We start from the raw sequence: 21,279 nt of genomic DNA, 5'->3' as shown, positions 1-21,279 counted from the left end.
TTACAGAAATGCTTCTCCAAGTGTAGTCCTTGGACCAGCAGCAGGAGCTGTTAGAAAGGCAGCTTCATAGCCCCACCTCAGACCTTCTGAATCAGAAACTTCAGGGGTGGAGCCAACAGTCTGTGTTAAGAAGGTCTCTGGGTGATTCTTAGGCATGTCTGAAGTGGAGAACAATTGGGTTCTAAGACTTATGTGACACCACTATGCAGTGGGAGCAGAATTTGAGCCCTAGTGTATTGGATTTTATTATTCACAGGGAATATCTCTAAGCAAGGGCCTCCCAGAACTGCCCATCCTTTAGGCTTGCTATAGGTTTTTTTTTTTTTTTCTTCCCATCCTTAGCCCCTTCCTTTTCAAATCACTACTCTATCTATTGTATGTGCAAAAAAAAAAAAAAAACAAAACAATTTTAAGAGGAAGATCCTTTTAAAATCTTTCCTTGGAGAATCAGCTTGTTCTGATCTCATCCTGCTTTATACTATTATTATCTCCTTCCAGAAGGTTCCTTTGAGACTGAAAAGTGACCAGTTCTGGTCATGCCTGTTTGAAAGCTCCTGGGATCATTTATGGGCTTTGCTATGTTTATTGTGTGTCATCACAAGGATAGGATGGAGTCAGATACACAGGTGCTAAACTAGTTCTATTAGCTGATTAATAGAATGGCACTATTTTCATCTCCAGAATATTGGCACTGTGCTAGTAAATTGTGTACACAAGTCACAGTGCTTGGTTGTAGTTTTGCTATTTCCTGGTTGCATGATCTGGGTACGTTATCTGACTTCGAGTTGTGGTTTTCTAAACTGAAAAATAAGATGATGATATCTTATAGATTAGATTTAGTTCTTTGAGAATACTTTGGAAACCATTGGGTGCTCTGCAAATGTCAAGTAATATTCTAGAATGTCCTGAAGAGTGGCTTCTGAGGTTGGGTGTTCTGAGACGTTTGGGGATGAACGTGTATTACCCTGCCTCTGACAGTGCCTGGGTTTGTCAAATGAGTCTCTCCACAGAAGGGAGCAGCGGAGTAAATGTTGTGGAAGGAGCTCAGGCTGTGGACTCATCCAGGCTTCGCTATGAACATGCTAACTGATCCTTTCAGTTTCATCAGTGAGTGACCTGCTTGTAAAAGCTGTTGTGAGGAAAGAGAGCAGAGTTGGAGACAAAAGAATTTTGGGAGTCAGTGGTGTATCAATGGGGTTTAAAGCCATGATTGGATGCAATCACCAGGGAGGAGAAGACAGTGGGGCTGGAAGAGTGGTGGGTGAGGATTATGACCCCCAGGGCCATGGTGCTGATGCCTCGTGGTGTAGCTGGGTTTCTGGAAGGCTCACTTATTCCTGCCTTAGCTGCCTACCAAGCCTGCTTTATGGAATAGCTAGAAGCTACAGAGGCATCACATAAGAAAGTGTTTGATAATCATAAAGCAGGGCTTCCAGAGTTACTGATCACAGGCCCAGACGACTAAACGTGGGTGGCGGGCCAGCCCTCTTAAAAGTACATATGCCTGCTCCCTGTGTAGGGGGGAGAGGCGGGGGTAGCAAAGTGAAGACCGTGTTCTTTCTAAAGTGGCTGCTGCTAGTTGGCTCTGTGGATGATTGCCCTGTGGGAATATGAATCTGGGGTTACCGGCTCATCTGAATTTTGAAGAGAAGCCAGAGATCTGGAGTTTTTGGTGACGTCTTCAGATTGACTTAATGATGGCTGAATAAAAAAACAAAACACTTTGTGGCCCAAGTAACACACATCTGTGGGCCAGATTTGGCTGTAGGCTACCAGCTGGTGGCCTCTGCTGTGGAGTGTTATATAAACGTGACCTGTTATTATTGGATGTCCTGGAATTTATAATAACCTTCCAGGAGCCTTTATGTTGGGGTCCTTCTAGGAATGCATTTTTGCTTTCTTTGCTACCCTCACAACTCCTCACAACATACACTGGACCTGTTTTGGAACAAATTCCAGGGACTTTAAATCTGTGTTGCAAAATTTGAAGAGATTCTGAATCCAGCTGTGCAGGCAGGCTGGGAAAGTAGATGTTCTTAGAGGAGAGATTTGGGAGATTGGCATTATGATTTTTACCTCTCGTCCTGGAAGGTCAGGGCATAGATTGTCTGCTGCTGAACAGGGCCCCAGTGCTTCTTGGATTTGCTGAGCCACTGGGATAAAAACGATCCATTGCATACCTTTAGGATGTATGTATTGTTCCTAGGAATAGTTTTTCATTGTTTTTCCTAAATTTGTGTTACAGAAAAAAGAGTTTGATGTGGACACCCTCAGTAAATCAGAGCTTCGGATGCTCCTCAGCGTGATGGAAGGGGAGCTCGAGGCTAGAGACCTTGTCATCGAGGCCCTGCGGGTAAGAACTTTCTAGGGCCAAGTCCCATTACTGTGTTATTTTATTTTTTCAGAGGGCCAATGGCAAAGCTTCTTTTTCTTAATTTTTGAACCATATAGATATAAAATGTTACATCAGGTTCAAGTGTGCCCGTCACCCAAACACCAACCCATAACCTTTATAAGCCCAATAAACACTGAAGTTGGATGGTCATTGAAATGATGGGGACAGAAACTAAATTGTTTAATATGGGAAACTTGAGAATTAAGCTGTATTGGTTCTGAAATCCTTTTATGTTTCACATGTTTATTTGGTTAAAGGCATAAGTTTTCAGGAAATTGGTAATTTGGTATCCTACATGTATGTGAGGACAGTGAGGAAAAAATAAGAGAATCATTTATAAAAGATATTGCTGATAATTGAGCTTTTTCTATATAAATTATAAATGGTTTCTTATTTTCAGAAATTCCTAAGAGTTAAAAACTAAGTGTTTATATAGATACAGAGAACAGATTGGTGGTAACCAGAGAAGTAGGGGGTGGGGGAACAGTGAAAGGGGTAAAGGGGGACATTTGTACAGTGACAGATGGAAACTAGACTTTTGGTGGTGAAACACACTGTAGTATATACAGAAGTTGAATTATGATGATGTACACCTGAAATCTGCATAATGTTATAAACCAATGTTACCTCAATAAAAAAAATTAAAAAACTAAGTATTTATCTTTTAGTTTTATTTTTCATCTGATTTTTACAGTAATTTTGAAATTTTCATAATTTTCAAAGAAGTGTCTTCTAATTTATTACCTAAATACTTCAATAAAGTTTTGGTTTTTTAAAAATGATGTTGTTAAACTTTCTTGATGCAAAACTTTCTAATTGATTGTTCTCAATCTGGTACTTGTTTTAGTCTGTGAGCCACAGTTAAGTTTTTTTCTCTTTTATATTTAATATTTTGTACGTAATCGAGTGTTTCCTGTCTCTTGGTAATTTGACCAAGAGGCATATATTTATTATATAGGAAGTATGGATTTATCTTTTTTCACCAGGGAGTATTTCCTCAAACTTTGTCTTGTCTAGTTTATTTTAACATATGAAAATCTGTGGAATGTCAAAAAATTGTTGCCCCCAGTGGGAGCTTACATGGTGGGGGAAAGAAGTAATAAGGGTGGATGGTTAGTTGTAATGTGGAAGGTGGACGTGCTGAGAATGAAGTTGTACAGGGAAGGGGTTCCTGAAATAATGACTTCAGTACTTTCTCACAAACTCCAGTGGAGATAATGATTATTCCTCAATCTGATGACAGAGAATGATTGCCTCAGAAAAATGAGAGTAGAGTTACCATTGGCAAGCCAATATTGAGTTGCAGGTGTTGCTTTTTGAATGACAAGCTTTGCTAAGTCGACATTTGCGCGGTTTGGTTGGGAGAGGTTTCATCCTGTTCCACATTTGCATTGCTTGCCAATGTATACTTTCTGGAACAAACTTTGTGGAAGAAATGCTAAGGCTGTGTGTCACTAAAATATGTGACCCTCAGCCTGAGGAGAGAACAAGGGCACAGTCACCTGTGAGGCCAGTTGTGTAGCGTCTTGAGACGACTCGGATGTGAGGCTCCAGTTCTACCTCAGGTGTTTTTCTGTCCCTCTCTGTTAACCTGTAAACGGCATCAGCACTGTGGCAGTTCCCACTGCTCACACCAGTGTTTGAGTGTTTAGTGGAGTCTGTGTTTTTGTGTATCGCCTTAGCAACTACATGTATTTAACTTAATTGCAGAACTTTCGAATGAAAGAGTAGAGGTAAAAGCTTGCTAATGATCAGGGCTTGCCAAACTGAAAGTTTTCCATAGAATCAAGGAATGTTGGAATTGCAAGAAGCCTTACAAGATATTCTAGGTTAGTGGTTTGCATCCCTATCAGATCTAGTGTTAGGGTTTTTATAAAATATTTTGTATTACGCTTTTACTACCTGGCAATGAAATTTATGGATAATTACCTGTATAAGTAGGTTATGTTAAAAATAACCAGTACATTGCCCTGATTGTGATATAAAGTTAACAGGAGAGTAATTTATAACAAAATATTATGTATTTCAATATATAAATGCAGAGGTATGACTGTACTGGAAGACACGATAATGTAGGTAGCTATTGGCACCTATTCATAGCATCGCCATGAATTGCAATAGCTGCAAAAGAATCCTGGTCCAGGTATGCCATATTGCTGACCCAGATGCAGTGAGTGGATTTGCTGTGGGTGAGGTGATTCTTCTGAAATGGTGAAAACTCTTGGTATAATTCCAGACATATTTACATGGGAGTCGAATCCCTGGAAAATTCAGTGTGTGTTAAAACTGAATTTAAACAATTTGTTTATATGTAAAAAAGAGTTACTCTCTAGGCTCAGATAGTCATACTGAAGGTTCTAATGACAGGAATGAACAGAGGGACGTCTGAAAGTTGTGGGGGACTTGGGACAGTTCCTGGATATGTGAGACCCTCTACTCTTTCCCCCTAAGTGCCAATCACTGTGAAAACTGAAAAGGCTCTCTCCTGTTTCTAAAAGGCCTCCCAGGGTACTGCCCCTGGGGAGAACCATGGGCTGACACCAGTCTCCTTTGTTTGTAGATTAAAATCAAACAAGCGAAAAGGAAGCCCAGAGAGATTGTGATTTATCTCAGGTCATGAAGGTGGTGTGCATGTGTACTTGGAGATTCTTAAAGCTGTGTGTCATTTTTTAAAATTGAGAATTGTGGTTGATTTAGATGGTTGTGTTTTTAAGAGTAGATAATATGGTCATTTTCATGCACCTTTCATAGCTGTCATAGACTCACTGTGGGGACTTACTGATTGACTATTCCCTTGGGGAAGTCACTGAAACTAGTGAAATATTTACATGGGTCCAGATGTGTCATTTAGTTGCCTTTTCCTTTAATAGTAGAATATAATTTAGTGACTGGCTAATGCCCCAGCAAGAAATTGGGAAGGAGAGAGAATGTGAAACCTTTATTTTCATCTCATATTATGAGATAAATTTCTTCCTAAATTAAAAGTCAAAGTCTACTCAATCAATAATCATATGCTACTATTCAATCGGGAGAGAAGTACATTTTGTTTTAAAAAATAGTCAAAAGTAATATTTCTTTGAATATATTAAATATTTTTGAACTTAATATATTATTTTTTTAGATATAAATATATCTAATTTGTACTCTGAACTTTATTAAAATTTAGAAATTATTCTGTTGTGAGACATTCACATCCTTTAGAATTTTAGAAACTTTAAAAAGATATTTCAGACCAAGCTGTTTTACTTTTTTAATCACGCTACTCTGATGCTTTTGATTTTCAAGTTATAAAAAGTTGCATAGATCATTGAATTAATGGCAATAGACTTTTCAAAATAATCCACAAATATGATTTTGGGGGAGGGTGTTATGAAATTATAATATCTATCTTGGTACTTTTACTATTTTCATATTAAAGTAAGAATATTTCCTAATAAAAAAAGTCCGTGACTTTGTAACAGATAATATTCAAGACATTAGTTTTTATCGGGGAGAAATTATATTTTAAAAAGAACAATATTAGTGGAAAATCTGAATTGTCTAAAGCAGCTTAACTGAAATATATTTTGGTTTAATCACATAAGAAATATTTTGTTTCTCAACAATTCCCCCTCATTCACAGAAAGTAGGAATAAATCTTTGAATAAATATATATATCAAATGAAGTTTAGAGGAAGATACTTTGGAGTTTCATTGAGAATGTGCTCAAGGAGAAGCAGTTGCGTTTTCTGAAAACCAAGATAGAAAACAGAGCTTTTTGAATTAAATTTGATTGAATATTCAAAATTTAAATATACAACTTATCCAGAAATCATTTGTTCAATGCTAATTGTTTGGTTTGTGGAATCTTCTGGCCTTCACTTTTTCCCTCTTGCTCCCAGGATTTTTATCAGTATCTTAGTCAAAGGGAGACAAGGACAAGAAGATGAAAATGCTGTAATTATAAAATTTTAAGAGTCAAAATTGTTTTTTTTGTGCATTTTGCAGGGGCCAGCCTGCTATTGTTAGCATGAGTTTATGTAAATATTATATCATTGAAACACTGAATTCCTTGGGTAATTAGCTCCAGGTTTCTTGTATGCCTTCTTTTTCCTTTTAGATTGGATAAATGAGAATTGATGGTATTGTAGACATGGCAATCCTTCCTCCTAACCTATAGTCACTAGAGTGACTATATAATCTGGACTTCTAATTATTATTTGCATTGAAACTTTTAAAGATTAGCAAGTTGAACATTTCTTCAGATAGAATGCATTTATGGCACTTGTATCATAGAAGATATCAAATTATAGAATTTCCTTGTACAAGCAGCTGTAACCAAGAGACCCAAAGTCTAATAGATTAAATAAGAAGTTTACTCCTCACATACCATTCTGGAGGTGAGTGATCTCTGCTGGAGAGGCAGCTATATGCCAAGTGGTCATTCAACAACTCAGGTTATTTCCATCTTACTGCTCTCCTTAGGGAATGAGCCTCATCCCTGTGGTTGAAGCTGGGTCAATGCCACTCTACATCCTAGCCTATGGTAAGGGGACAAGAGAGGAAATGAAGGACAAGCAACTTCTAAGCAGTGCACACATGTACATTGATGAGAACTTTTGTGGATACACCCAGTAGCTGCACAGGAGACTGGGAAATGGTGCTGGCTGGCTGGCTACATTCTAGTACCTTGGAGGAAGGCGAGGACTTTGGAGAACACCTAACAACCTAATGCAGTCCATCATCTTGGTTTAATGTTATCTTATGAAATACCCCGGAGTGTGATAAAAGAAGACAGATCCTTCTTTTCCTCCTTCCCTCAATAAATATTTGTTGAGTACCTACTATGTATCAGGCACAAAGATAAAAGTTTGAAGTACCTATAAGTGGAGATTGCTATTATGCTAAAACTGTGTCCATTTAGAAAATTCTTATATGTTGACTTTATATATTTAAAATTAATTGTTCTGAGTAGTGTCATTTGGGCCTAAATTTTACTTTTCTCAGACTGTGACTCAGTATGTTCAGATTTTGCCTAGAATAATCTTCCTTTTTGAAAACCTGACCTGTTCATTGAGTTCAAAACTCAATTTTTAAAAACTTTTTAGTGGTTTTTGCTTTAAAGCAGGTTTTCTCAATCTCAGCATGATTGACATTTGGGCCTGACTCTTTTTTTTGTTGTTGTGGGGGAAAGGGGCTATTTGGTGAATTGTAGGATGCTTAGCAGCATCCATGGCCTCTGTCGACTCACTAGATGCCAGTAGTACCTCCCCAGTTGTGACAGCCAAAAGGTCTCCCCATGTGGTACCCAATCACCTCCACTTGGGAAACACTGCTATAAAGCAATACTGGTTAAGAAAATGCCACTTTTAAAACTATATTTGTTAAAATAAATGTAAGAACTCGAATGATTCAAATACATTTCATTATGATATAATGATTTTCTTGTGTAATATTTTCCCTCAAAGCTAAAAATTCATCTGAAAATGCCCATTTTAACAAATTTCATGACTCTTTCAAAATACCACATATTATTTCAAATTGCATTATAGTTTTTTTAGGCAGAAATTAAATACTTTATTTTTCAAATTAGAAGACCTTTGTGGTTGTATGCCTCACATGCTGGAATCTTTACGTAGAATGAAAGGTATCTCTTTAAATGAAATCAAAGCATTAAATAGAACAACGCTTCCACTCTCGTTTTGAAAGCAGCTACTGGTGTACTACAGAGTATTGTGAGTTTTCCTCATATGACACATCTGCTAAATAATGATAACATTCTGGTTTCAGCTAAGTAAAACACACAGCCTTTTGTATTTCAGAATTCTCTTATGATTGCAGGCAATGGATTAACCAAAACATACCCTTTTTTGTGCGGTTCATTTTAATTAATGAATGAATTAGTTTGCTGAACAGAGCTGAAGTCATGAAAACATAAATTGTTTCCTTCCCTGTCTCCTGACACAATGCCTTTCTTCCAAGTTTAGAGAAAGGAAGGGGAGAGGTGACCAGATGTGTTGTTTCTGCAGGCAAATCAGTTTTCATAAAATGCAAATAGATGATGATTTTTAAATAGCATCGTATTTTTTCCAGTAGGACAAGTATAGGAAATATCAATTTTGATTCTTCTGAGAAATTTTATTTTCTCTGAACATTTACTATTAGTGAAGGAAAAAAATAGAAGAATAAAAGGCAAAATAATGCTTTTTTATATATAAAGAAATGAAGGTGATGATGCCATGAAAGCAAAGTGTTTGTCACTACCAATTAATAAGCAACTGAAGTCACTTGGGCAACATCTTCTTCCTGATTATATTAGTAAATTATCAGGATATCTGTGAGAACAAACTAAAGATGAAGATTTCCCAGCTAGGCAATGTGTCATTTGAGCCACACTGGGTGCAGAAATGATTCAGGGTTACAGATGGGACGAAGCCAGGAATATATTTTTGTACACTTTGAAGATTATCATAATTTGGGGGACTGTCAGTTCAATTAACAGTTCATTTTTAGAATTAGTTCCTTGTGATCTGAAAATAAGGGATATTCCTTTGAGGCCTCCTGAAAACATTTAACCACCTCGTCTTAACACTCAGTGACTAAGCTGCAAGTCATAGGATCTTCTGGGACTTTCCTTTGCCATGTTTATGATTAATTCTGTCTTTATTTTAAGAGGAAACAAGGCTGTAAAGAAGGCCTCAAAATTCTACCTTTCTTCTCTTTGGTTGTGGTTATTTTGGAAAGAAAAATTAAGAGGTTTCAGTTTCTACTCTAACTTTCTGAGTCAAATGTACATAATTGTTGAACAAATGAAATAAGAAAGAGAAGGCTTTACCCTCTGTTTGAAATGGTATTTGAACAGAGTGGGGAAAGAAGGTGAGGGGATCCATGCATCTATTCATTCAACAGATGTTTATGTCTTTAGGCATGTCCTGGGCTTCGAAGGTGGTTAACAAGGGGCATGGTTTCTTTCTCTTGGATCTTAGAGTCCAGTGGGAGAGATTGACATTAAAACAATAAACAAAAACAATTGATTACAAATTATGACTATGGAAGAAAAGAATGCCATGAGAGAGATTACTCTAGATTAGGTCGAGAAGTTGGGGGGGGTAGTACTCTAGATAGAGTAAGGAAAGGCTTCTCTAAGGAAGTGACGCCTCCTGAGACTTGAAGGAGGGGTATCACAAACCCAGTTGGAAGAAGAGTGTTCAGACAAATGGAGCAACATACACACAGGCCTTAAGAGACAAAGGAGGTTGGCAATTTCTAAGAACTGCAAGAAGTCAGAGAGCAAGAGAGAGAATGGCACAAGTTCAGATGCATAGTGAGGCTGGGGCCAGACCACGTTAGGGTGAAAGCCAAGGTAAGGTTGGATTTCATCCTATATCAGGTGGGTAGCCATTGAAGTGTTTAAGCTTAGGAATGCCAGTGTTTTGATATGTATTTTATTAAAGATCACTCTACTATCACAATTATATTGCATTTTATTTTTTGCATGAGAAACTTTAATTTATTAAATGTAAATATTTATCACCATTTTTAAGGGAAAAAATTAACAAAGATCACTCTAGCTGCTGAGCGGACAAAAGTTTGCAGGAGAGCCAGAGTGAGGGCAGAATGCCATGGTGGTTGTTTAAGAAATGTGAATATCTCAGATGCTTATAATTATTGCCCTTTAAGAAGCCATGGAAAATGTGCTTCCTCATCTCTTTTGTCACTTAGCAGTGAACAGTGTTTTTCTTCAAACTGTTAACATGAGCTAATGATAGTTTTTAGTTAAGGTGTTGTACACCTAAAATAATATAGATAAGGTTAAGTTCTCCACTTGAAATTTTTTTAAAGGAAAAATTCTATCTTCAGTTTTATTTTTTCCAATCCAGTTCACCTCGATTCAGTTTAGTTTTTAGTGCCAGATGGAAACAAAGGCTAATCTACTCTATTAATTTATCCTCGCCGCAAGCCTAAGGCAAGTGGGAAAAGAAGCAGTCCTGTGAAGTCAGGTGGGTATTTTGGATGCTCAGACGAGAGGCTGGAGAGAGCTGGGGTCAGCGTCGTTTCACGTGGCCACTATGGGTCCTGAGTGGTCAGTGGGGAGAGTGCATTGGAGAGAGGGAAGTGACCTGTCAAGTGTTGTCCAGACAACGTTCTAAAGCAAAACTACCCCTGCCCTTCAAGGAGGGCTTAGGAATTTTGGAAACTTTCAAGTGTATTGGGCATAGTATAATGTGTATTGTTAATGATTTTAAAAAATGACTTTTAAGTGTGTAGGAATGGCATGATAAAAATTAGGTCTATGAATTAGTATAAACACTTATCCTCCAGCTTGCCAGTCTATTCCCCACATCTCCATATGTAGTCAGCATGTTCTTTATTACATTAAATCTTTGATTTTCAGTGGCATTATTTTAAACTTTGCATGAATAGTTTTGTTTACAGCCACCTCTGTTCATGAAGAGGAGGCAGGTGGTTCAATCCTTTTAAACTGAAACAATTTCTTTTCTACAACCTCCTCCTTCCCTATGATTGTGGGTTAAGCAGTAGGCAAACCCGAAATCAAAAGGGTCAATTCCATTTTGGTTCATGCTGCACAGGAATCATGAGGTTTGCTGTTGTTCCCAGCAGGCTGAACTTGGAGCAGGACACAGAGATGGAATGGGACTTACCATGTGCCGGGTACTTCACATGCATTATCTCCTGACATCTCTGTGAAATCCCTTGGGATCAGTGATAGTATCCCACTTTAGGAATGGAGAGTCTGAGCCTCAGCCATTTTCTGTCTGACTCTTAACCTTGGCTTTCACCATGCCTCTGCTTCAAAGGCAACGCTAATGAAACTCAGCATTTTCCTAGAGCTGAAAGTTGTCATTCATAGATTCTTTATTTTACTTTCAATGCTGTGAATTCCCAGCACATTTCCCACACACCTGTAATCAATTGCAAATATCAAAAGCTGCACAGAAATTGAAGCTACATGGAAATTGTTAGACAATCTTCTATGTTTAATCATTCATTTGCTGCTCCCTCCCAATTGACTGCAGGTAATTATAAACAGAAGTAAATTCTTCAAGACTTCTAAGATCTTACTGAATGGCGATTATGATAATGTAGAAGAGCATCATTGATTTTTTTAAATGTTTCCTTCTCACTAATTATCATACCAAAATTTATACTTTTCTGTAATTAGGATATTCTCATCTTTTGGATGAGAACTTGCTGAAGTATATGTGAATACTGCATGACCCAAGTTTAAGGAAATGATGGACATTTCTGAAACGGATCAGGATGCAGTAGCTAAGGAACTGCTGTTTCTATCCTGATCATCTTTGCACATGTCGGTCATTAAATCTATCTCTTGCAGTTACATTTAATTTTTTGATTTTTTTTTTTTTTTTTTTTGTATTTGGTCAACTTGTTTTTATGTTTGCATTTGCATCTGAAAAAAGGCAGGTGGTAAGTTGACTCCTTAAAGAGGAATTGTTTCGTTTCCATGAAAGGCTGTTGTACTTATTTCCTTGAGTTGTATAATCTTTTGATTTTTACCAATCAGTAGAAGTTACAGGGAATTTGTGAAAGTGGATTTGATGTAGCCAGGGTAATGATAGATTTGTGACTAATGATGAGTTCAATATTTTTAATAGTCAGTATATTAAAATGCAGATGTATCATTTGCCTTGTTAGAAAGTTTAGGTTTCCTTTCACAAAGACTAAATCAACAGAATTGAGTAGTTTTAGATTATTTTAAATAAAATTCTAAATAATCCCTAAAAATTAACTTACAGTTGACAATGATTTCCTATTGATGAGTCTCTTTCCATTGAGTCACTGGGGCTACTTCTTTTATAGACACTCTGAAAAGTGTATTGGGCTTCCTTCTGGAGAGTGTTGACAAAATGAGCCCTCAGTGGAGTAACTGAGATGCAACCTTCCATCGTCTCTGCCTGGCTATGTCAGGGGCTCCGCGTGTTTTTGTGCCTGTTTGGGGGATGATAATAAGATGTGAGTTTGGTTTGGAGAGATGGTAGGTAGGACAATTAATGGAAAAGCTTTAGAAACCCTTAATGGGAATTGTTAATATATTTGTAATGAGGTTAAATTTCAAACAGTTGACAATTGAGATTCACTGTAGGCTCTGAAGTAGGAAAGGATATGATCAAAACAGTGTTTAAAGGAGATGGCGTTAACCACTTCTAGAATTAGATTGACAGAAAAAGTGAGAGAACAGATCTGAGGAAGCAATTACGATTGACATTTATTAAAGTATGGGTTCTATAAAACTCTGAATTCTGGGTGATGGCTCTAAATGTAGGTGATGTGCTGTTGGGGAGTATTAAAAGGACTTGAATAGACAGAGAGGAGATTGTGAATAAAAATAACTCCTCTAGCATAAGAGTGCATTATTTTCTAACTTCTGACAACAGCCAGTTATTTCTAAAGCAATTTCAGGGTCAGGATATAAACCTTTTTTCTCCTTTTTTTTTTAAAGGATACAGTTGGCCCTCTGTACCCATGGGTTCCACGTCAGCGGATTCAACCAGCCGCAGATTGAAAGGCCTACAATGGTTGCGTTTGTACTGAACGTGTACAGACATTTTTCTTGTCATTTTTCCCTAAACAATAACAGTATAACAACTGTTTACATAGCATTTACACTGTATTAGGTCTTATAAGTAATCTAGAAATGATTTAAAGTATGTGAGAGGATCGTGTAGGTTATATGCAAATACTGTGCCATTTTATATAAGGGACTTGAGCATCGGCAGATTTTGGTATCTGAAGGAGTCCTGGAACCAGTCCCCTAGTAGACACCGAGGGGTAACTATATTGTGTTTATGCTCCATGTAAATTCATACTTAAGTAATTCAGGCATCAACTCCAGTTCTTTTTAGTGCTAGTCATTCAACATTCACCCAACAAATGTTTATTTAGTGTGTTCTATCATAGCAGGTGCTGGGCACTGGGAAGAGTGTGTAAGCTAGACAGTCCCTGTACTCATGGGATCTACTGCCTAGGAAGGGAGACTAACCATTATTAACAAGTCTCATTGTGGTAAATGCAGCAAAGGAGAAGTACTGGGCACTAAGATTATGTACCATAACTGATGTTTTTCTAAGACTCACTATGGAAGGGTGTGTAAAAATAAGATCAGAGTAAGAATACTAATAACTCAGCAAAATATTAACGTTTTAAATCTATTTAATAAAAGGAAAATAACCATGTATCTCTGGTTTGGTTTCTACTTCCTATGTGTCCCAAGATTTTGTGCAACTCCCCCCAGAAAGTTATTTCTTTTTGTATGTCAGCTGCTATGCTCTGTCTCCTTCTATTCTTTCCTTATTCATGGATTTCTTGTTTTTCAAAGTGGATGTTAGTTTCCCCTGTTTAGCATTCAGTGGGTTACTTGAGATTACAAAGCAGTACTGCTATTTGTACTGCTGATTTTATAGAGTTTTTTTTTTTTTAGCTCCATTTATATTTATTGAAGCCTCAATTCCTCAGGGTTCTGCCGAAACTCTCGTGGGAGTTAGATGACATGAGGACTAAGGGTGTTTTTCCTATGTTAAAATGAATTCTTTCCCAGGGAGTTCTGTGTTTACTCGCAAAAAGAGATCCCCTGGGAGGATTTCCCCTCTAGAAATATCTGAATCTTGTGATGAATGCTATTGAAGGTCTTAAGCTATGGCCCTCTCTGCTAGAGTGGGGAGAGGATGCAAAGATAATAACATGTTCCTGCTTTGTCAGCTGTTGCTATGTTACACACCACCCCAAGACTTAATGGTTTTAAACAACAACTTTATTTTGCTCATAAACGTGCAATTTAGGCTGAGCTTGGTGGGGACAGCTCATGATCTGCACCTCATGTGGCAATGGGAGTGGTGAAATGTTGAAGGGTTTACTTTCAAGATGGCTCCCTCCTGGGTTGGCTCTCTGCTAGAAGGTCAGCAGGGACTGTGGGCTGGGGGCTTGGGTTCCTCTCCATGCACTGCTCACGCTTCCTTGTCACAAAGTGGTGAAAATCCATCAGTGAGCATCCTAGGAGACAGGAAATAGTCTGCCAGTTCCTTAAAGCTTGGGTCACAAAATCACCTTCCATTATATTCTATTTATTAAGCAGCCACAGAGCTCTGATTCCTGGGGAAAGAGTCATAGACCTGACCTACTTGGGAGGAGTGTCAAAGAATTTGGTGATAATGTTTTAAAAACTTCAGAAAACTGTGACAATTATTTACTGAGCCCAATCTGCCAGGAGTGCTATTTAGCACTTTATGTGGATTATCTCATTTAATCCTCCCAAGTCTCCCTTGAAGGCAATACTCATGTTACCTCGCTTTAAGGCTCATGGTTACGTAATCTGTTCTGTGTCAAACGGCTGACAAATGTGGAGCCCAAACCAGTACCCATGCCTTTCTGACTCCAAGTGCATCTTCTTAACCACTCCTATATAATCTAGTGGAAGAGAGCTATACAGTGCTACTAACTATAATGCAAGGCAGGCTCGTGTAAGCATTACAGTGAAGCACAGATGAAAGAGGTCTAATGAAGATGAATTATGGATGGCTGCTGGGAAGAGGTGGCATTCCAGGAGTCGTTTGAAGAATGAGCACATTAATAACTAGAGCAATGAGAAGTGGGTTTGAGTCAGAAAGCTTAAGCACAGGATCTGGGTGTGTTCTGGGCACAGTGAGGAGGTGAGTGGGCCTGGAGCACAGGCGCAGGGACTGATGGAGCAAGAGATAGGACAGGCTCCATTGAGGAGGTTTTGAGTCTAAGCTGAAGCATCGGTGTGCCTAAGATGATAGGCAGGGCAGAGTTCCTGAAGACTTTTAAGCAGGAAAATGGAATGACCTGAGGCATTGGTTCTCAAAGGGTGGTTTCCAGACCAGCAGCATCAGCATCACCTAGGAACTTGTTAGAAATACAAATTCTTAGACCTCCCACCCTAGACCAACTGGCTCAACAACGCTGGGGGTGGAACGAAGTATTTTGTGGTCTCGAGAGCCCTCCAAGTGATTACGATGCACACTCAAGTTTGAGAACCACTGATCTGAGGGATGGGTACTCATTGCAGAGGAGGTGTGTTTTACGTAACATAACATCAGGGTGCACTTAAAAATCCCTGCTGCTGATTAAAATCCCTGAAAGCTGGAAAGGCTTTTTTGCTCAGTAAGCAGAATGGCTAGCAAATTGGTGGTTGATGCTGGTTCTGGTTGTAAAGAGATTTTGATGAGAAAGAGACAGCCGATGGCTAGTCTCAGGACAACTCCTCCAAAAGCGATCATTAAGTGCCTCTAAGTGACTCAGCCCAGACATGTTCTCAAAGAAGCTTATGGAAATAGCACTAAAGGAGCTTTCTCGAATTGTTGGATTAAAATAAAACATAGATTATTAAGACATTAAGAACTGTGTGCAGTAAACTGACGTTCTGTTACACTTGATGTAATTGTTTTTATTTACTTCTTAGACCACTAATTGTTCCATAGAGGATTTGAGGTGGCTTACAAGAATAAAACAGCAAAATGGAAAAATATAAGTATATAAAAATCAAGATTAGGAACTAGAACAGTGGCTTACAAACCTTGTAGTCATAAGACCTTTTTTCTAATGAAATCTTGCTTGAAGCCCAGTACATAAAACAGAAGCTGGCCGCTGAGGTGAAGCAAAGGTTGGAGCTCTAAGCTTCCTGGTAAAATAAAACAGGAATGGGGTGAGTTACATGATTTGTGTAGTTCATAAGGGAAACAGCCATGGCAATTACTTCCTTAGGGAAGGTAAACTCGTGGTGCTGAGATCTAAAATTTCTGTTGTGCCTCTTTAAGTCAGAGGTGTTGGGTCATGTGCATTATTTTCAACAGTATCCACATAAAATGCGATAGCGGATGTAAATGGATGCTTTTGCATACCATCCAAGGACATAAGTGAGGGACAGGATGCTTAGGTGAAGGAGCTGGGGTGGAAGTGAAGGGGGTAGGGAAGCGATGGGTAGGCAAGGCAGCGAGGCTTTAAATGCACAGCCTTCTCATGGTCTGCTGTGAATTAGCATTCAGTAGATGTTTTAAATAAACAGATGAGCTGTGTGACCTTCAAACTGTTTGCAAGTATGATCTCATGTCATTTACTAATGTTCCTTGTTTAATTTATGCACACATCTTTCAGACTGAACAAGTATATAATTTATATTCAAACATGGTTAGGCAAAGCAGTAGCTATAAAAATTTGAACATGGGACAAAAGCATGAAAACAGTTATATCTGTTTCCAAAAGAGAAAGAGTTGATGTTAAATAATTTTGGCTTATAACACTTTTTCTAAGAATGTATGATGACTGCCTGTAACACAAATATTTTTATGTTACAAATTTATGAATATACTTTATATTGTAAGTACTGTTAGTTGATATTAACCTTTTTTTAGCACTGTAATAATTTTGCTAAATATTTCCTCTAATCAACTTAAGTTCAGTTTGGAAGTTCATCAGTTTGAAAGCTTATCAGTTTTCCATATGCTTGGTTTTGGACTTTTCAACTCCCTTTATTGTTCTACTTTTCATGCTTTGAAAACCAGTTTGTGCCACATTTTTTTCTGGCACACCTCAAATGGTTTAAAATGTTACAAGCACCATGGTAACCCTATAATCTAAAATTTTGTATTTGGCCCTTTCTTCCTGCTAGTGAATTATATATTAATTTTTATAGGGTCTTGCTACTCTTTATGGTCTGTAAGTAGATAGTTTGTTTTTAAATTGTAACTAACCAAGTATAACTTTTGGTAAACATTCACTACCATTTTTGTTTCATAGCAAGTTAGGCTATTCCTTTAAAATGAGAGTATTTTTGTTGTGAGACAGTACAACATTATCTAAGTACATTTTTAAGACATTATCTAAGTACCTGTTTAAGAAAAAAAGACACTGTGTTCAAGAAGCTACCTTTTAAATTTTGATGCATTTAACAAAGGAGTGAAGATTACCAGATAGTAATAAAAATGGAGTAGCTTTTTAAACATTTTTGTTAGTAAAAATGATTATTTATAAGAATTGAAAGTTTATATCAGCTTTGTAAAATGTAACAATTTGCTCTACAGGCTATTCAGATGTCTCTTCATTGATCTTTGTTTTAACTGTATAGAGAACTTTGGGTGATATTTTAAAGTCACAGCTCTTTTTGTTTTGTTTTTTTTCTCCCTTAATTTTGTACATGATCTATAGGACCCATGTGGGATTAGTCTTTCTCCCTTGCTCTATTTTCCTCACAATAACTGAATTTTAGTCCTTCATGTACCAGAAAGTTATACTACTTTTTCTTAATGGAAACATATATCATTTGATAAATTCTGACATAAATATTCACCCATAATCTTACTACCATAACATAGTTGTAACTAGGTTATTCAGTTTTATATTCTCCATTTTTTTATCAAGCATTTTAAATATTTTCAGTGTTTCTGGTGTTCATAAATCATAGCCTTCTTGACTATACTGTATTTCACATGGTTGAAGAACTAAAACCTAGTTATTCCTCTATAGTCTGTCATCTGCTGTTTTTCTGTTAGTCTGGGCAGGCATGATTTTCAAAATGTTTAACAACAGAAACCACACCGGCACCAGTGAATCAAAAAGGATGCCTAACTAACAAGGACAGATGACATCCCTTATACTACATTGATGCGTACTGGCTGAACAAGAGCCTTTGGTAGGGGGATCTTTTAGAAATGTTTAGCTTGGAAAGCCTTCCAAGGAGATGCACAGTCCAATCAAATGCCTTTGCTTGTAAAAATCTGTGTCATCTTAATGTGCATTGGTAGCACCTCTTAATGATTTTAGGCTGACCTATTCACATAGAATAAAACTTGTAATTTAAGTGGGTACAGCTTTAAATGATATAATTTATAAGGAATTTTAACAGCTATGCTATTTAAAAAACATGTATAATTTTTCCCTAATTATTAATGCAATAAATATTCTTTGTAAAATATCTTAAGAAGGCACATAAAGGAAACTTTCCCATCATTCAGAAGTAACCGTTTTTCTCTGCATTAATGAACATACATAGTACGTATTTCTCAAAATGGGATCATGCTCTACGTAGTAATTTGTGCAGCCCGTTTGTTTTCTCAATATATTGTGAATGTGTCACTAGATATACTTCAACATTGTGATTTTTAGTCACTGTGTGTCATTTATTTAATGAAACCTCCATTGTCGGAAGTCTCCTTACCCATCATAGATCATGTGAAGTATTGCTGCAATTCCTCCTTTGCAGATACCCCTAATTCCCTTGTTCATCTCAGTTTGCCCTGTTCACTTGGCAAAAACTTGATGCTTATTAAATTCAGCTCTGCCTACCTCATGCCCACACCAGTAGGGTTGTACAGGCTGGAGAAAAACCATCCAACGTTGATGACTGGTCTCGCTTTAAGTTCACAACTATATTCTCTTGTTGGCCCTTTGTGCTCGTTGGCAATTGTATCACATTTCTTAGTGCTTTACTCACCTGTTCCCCTAAATTCTTTTGTACTTTCTTCTCTCTTCTGAGACCTTCCCTCAACACCTCCTTCCTTTGTGTCACTCTCAGCTGCTTTCATTTCCACCAAGAGCATAGAAGCAATCAGAAAGAGCTCCCATACTCTCTCACTATCACATCAACCAACTCGCTGGCACCTGTACCCACATACTCACCTTTCCTCCTCTCTCTGTGGGCGGGCTGTCCTTCTTCCTGGCTCAGGTTCAGCTGGCCATTGTGCACCCAGTTCTGTGCCCTTTGAAATATTCAGGGACACTTCCTCAGCAATTATCCCCACCCTTCTGTGTCATCAAATTCTTCCTCAGATTGGCCCTGCCTCCCATCTGTTGCTGCATTTCCTTTTGCCCTATTGTAGATAAACTCCTTGAAATAGTTGTCTACTAGCTGATGCCATTCCTTTTCTTCCCTTCTCCTTTGGACCTACTCTGATCAGGCGTTTTCTAACACTATCCCAACCAAAAGTCAATCTTTTCTTGTAGTTGCCAGGAAAAACAAACAAACAAAGCTTAGAGTAAGACTTAGTTTGTCTTTTTCTCCCACACCCACATCCAATCTCTCTGTAAATCTTGTTGCTCTAACTACAAGATATACACACAATCGGACTGCTCTCACTGTCTCCGCTGACACTTCTCTGTATTAGTTTCTTGTTGCCATCTGTCTTAGTCTGTTTGGGCTGCTATAACAGAAATGCCGTAGACTGGGTGGCTTCAACAGCAAACATTTATTTCTCATAGTTCTGGAGGCTGGGAAGTCCAAGATCAAGATGAAAATTCAGTGTCTGGTGAGATCCCACTTCCTGGTTCATGTCCTCCATGGTGGAAGGGAACCCTCTGGGGTCTCTTTTATAAAGACACTAATCCCATTCATGAGGGCTCCACCCCCATGACCTAATCACCTCCCAAAGGCCCCACCTCCAAACACCATCACATTGGGGATTAGGTTTCGACATATGACTTTTGGGGGGACACAAACATTCAGTCTATAGCACTGGTCTAGCAAAGTATAGCACAAAACAGCACAAACTTACTATCTTACAGTTCTGGAGGTCAGAAGTCTGAAATGGTGGTCAGGGCTTCATGCCTTCTGGAGGGTCTATTGGAGAATGTTTCCATGTTTTTTCTAACTCTAGAGGCTGCCTTCCTTAGCTTGTGGTCCTTCATCTTCAAAGCCAGCTGTGTGGTGTGCTCTCCTCTTTCTTCTTCCCTCTCTCCCTCCCTCTTTTCCCACCTCGCCTCACTCCCTCCTCCTCTTCTATAGTCACATCTCCTCTGATGCTTCTGTTTCTCTCTTACAAGGACTCATGTGATTATATTCAGCTCACCCACGTAATCTGGGATAATCTTCCCATTTCAAGATCCTTAACTTAATCATATCTACAAAGCCCCTTTTGCTAGGTAAGGTAACGTATTCACGGGTTCCAGAGATTAGGACGCAGACATGTTTGAGGGCAATTATTCTGCCTACCAAAACCCTCTGGCCTGGACTGTTTCAATAGCTTCCTAACTACTCCCCCCACTTCTGCAGTTGCCCCACCATAGTCAGTATTCTCCGGTAGCAACCAGAGTGCTCCTGTTAAAACAGGAGTCAGATCATGTCATCCTTCAGCTCGCAGCCTTCTAGTGGCCACCATCTCTCTGAGTAAAAGGTAAGGCCTTTTGGTGGCCTCCAAGCTGCTTGATCTTCCTCTTCTGTCTCTGGCACCACCTCTTGTCCCTTCTCCTTACTCTTCTGCAGCCCTGTGAGCACCCTTTCTGTTCCACCCTTGGGGCTTTGCATTTGTTGTCTCTGCCTGGAAAGCTCTTCTGAATGGACCTGTGGCTCCTTCCCCCATCTTTGTAGGTCTTTGCTGAAATGTCATCTTAGTGAGGCTTTCCCTGACCATCCTATTGTAAGTTGGCAGCCCATCCACATCACATGCAGTTCCCATCCTTCTTTCTTGCATTATTTACCTCCATTACACTCATTACCATTTGACGTGCTATATATTTTTAATGTTCAACATATTTACATGTTTGTTTTCATTTTCTCACTAGATCGTAAGCTCCACGAAGGCAGGATATGGTTTTGTTCGCTGGTGTATTGTACCTGGCTCTGTAAATCTTTGTTGGTTGAATGGATTTAGATTGACTCCAAATTTCCCCTGTTAAATATAGATGCATTTTTATATCAAGGAGGTTAGTTAGTGAATATTGTATAGACATATTGTATCCTGTTTTTATCTTTTTCATGTTATACAGAAATGTCCATTTTCTGATTTTAGGTTATTACATTTTATCTCTATTTTTCCGTAGATGTAGATAAAGCCATTGGGGGAGGACAGTTTTTATGAACTACTTTGTTCTGTGGTGTTACTTGAGTCTACATTTCTAGGGAGGCTGGAGTACTTTTC

General features: G+C 38.3%; 1 protein-coding gene across 2 annotated transcripts in view; it reads left to right on the top strand.

The window, feature by feature from the left end:
* CTTNBP2 (cortactin binding protein 2) overlaps positions 1–21,279 on the top strand; it is a 151,767-nt gene that overhangs the window by 9,251 nt on the left and 121,237 nt on the right. For both annotated transcript variants that reach the window (XM_058528923.1, XM_058528933.1), the window contains exon 2: positions 2,246–2,353. In XM_058528923.1, coding sequence (XP_058384906.1) covers positions 2,246–2,353 — 108 coding nt within the window. The remainder of the gene's footprint in view (positions 1–2,245; positions 2,354–21,279) is intronic.

Source organism: Diceros bicornis, chromosome 3, assembly GCF_020826845.1.
Source record: "Diceros bicornis minor isolate mBicDic1 chromosome 3, mDicBic1.mat.cur, whole genome shotgun sequence".
NCBI lineage: Eukaryota > Metazoa > Chordata > Mammalia > Perissodactyla > Rhinocerotidae > Diceros > Diceros bicornis.
Note: the sequence above shows the minus strand (reverse complement) of the source record. Positions and strands in the feature narration are given on the sequence as shown.